At 63.3% G+C, this 1,169-nt stretch overlaps 1 protein-coding gene across 1 annotated transcript in view; it reads left to right on the plus strand.

Annotated features, from left to right (window-relative positions):
• The first annotated feature begins 701 nt into the window (after positions 1-701).
• CORO1B (coronin 1B) overlaps positions 702-1,169 on the plus strand; it is a 4,419-nt gene continuing 3,951 nt past the window's right edge. The window contains exon 1 of the mRNA XM_006911020.3: positions 702-927. Within this exon, the coding sequence (XP_006911082.1) occupies positions 727-927 (201 nt within the window). The 5' untranslated portion in view covers positions 702-726. The remainder of the gene's footprint in view (positions 928-1,169) is intronic.

Below are 1,169 nucleotides of genomic sequence, written 5' to 3' on the forward strand. Positions count from 1 at the left end.
AGCCGCGGGGTTGGAGGGGGTGGGTGGCGGATCCGAGGAGCCCTTCCCCTCCGCGGCGCCCCACCCTCAGTCCCACCTCTCCTTGGCCGCCCACCCTCTCTCCTCCGGGGCCGGGGTCTCTGGAAGTTGGGCTCCTGGTTCACCTTGGACCCCGGTCCGAGGCGGCTCTGGGATGCTCTGCGCTGGGAGCGGCGTCCCGACCCCCGCTCAGTCCCGTCAGACCCCTGAGTTGGCCTGGGGCTCCCTGCACGTTCTTGCGTGCACTGCACATTCCCTGGGACTCAGAGTTGGGGCCTAGCGCGGCCCCACAGCGGAGACCGTCCCTGCCTCCTCTGTCCATCCTCCCTATCACCCGGCCTCCAGATCCCCGGCAGAAAGGAGCCTGCTGGGAACTGACTGGGAACCGCGGAGTTGCTGAGCTTGCTCTGGCTTCTGCCCCTCCCACCTCCCCCCCACCACACACAAACACCAGAGCCAGGAGGGGGCCCCAGAGGGTCCTGCGAAGCCCCTCAGAACTCAACAGTGCCGGCATTTCCCCCTTGACCCTGGGGGCGGGCAGCCAGGATCTGCTCCTGTGACCCCATTCTGTAGGGGGACACTGAGAGCCTGGCCAGTTATAATGACTAGGCCTCAGTGGCGTGGTCTCCCCCTCCTTTCAGGTACCCCTGGGGGCGTGGAGGTCGTCAGGCTGGGTGGGAGCTTACCAGGTCTCTCCTTCCCGCAGACATGTCCTTCCGAAAAGTGGTTCGGCAGAGCAAATTCCGGCATGTGTTTGGGCAGCCGGTCAAGAATGACCAGTGTTATGAGGACATCCGAGTGTCCCGTGTCACCTGGGACAGCACCTTCTGCGCTGTCAACCCCAAGTTCCTGGCAGTGATTGTGGAGGCCAGTGGTGGAGGCGCCTTCCTGGTGCTCCCTCTAAACAAGGTGGGGCCCATCAGGGCTGGGGGCAGGACTGGAGGCGGCCTGGCCACTCACTCACTCCGTGTCCCTTATCTCGCCCATCCCCACACTGCCGGGAAGGTGTCATAATCCAGATTTACTGCCCTAGAGGTGTTAGCACAGATAAAGGCTTTTATTGCCACAGAGTCATTTGCAGAGGCCACACACCTTTCTTGCTCACCTGGTGATGCCCATGAAGCAGAGGTGGGCCAGGAAGAGGCAGAGTC

Source organism: Pteropus alecto, unplaced genomic scaffold, assembly GCF_000325575.1.
Source record: "Pteropus alecto unplaced genomic scaffold, ASM32557v1 scaffold43, whole genome shotgun sequence".
NCBI lineage: Eukaryota > Metazoa > Chordata > Mammalia > Chiroptera > Pteropodidae > Pteropus > Pteropus alecto.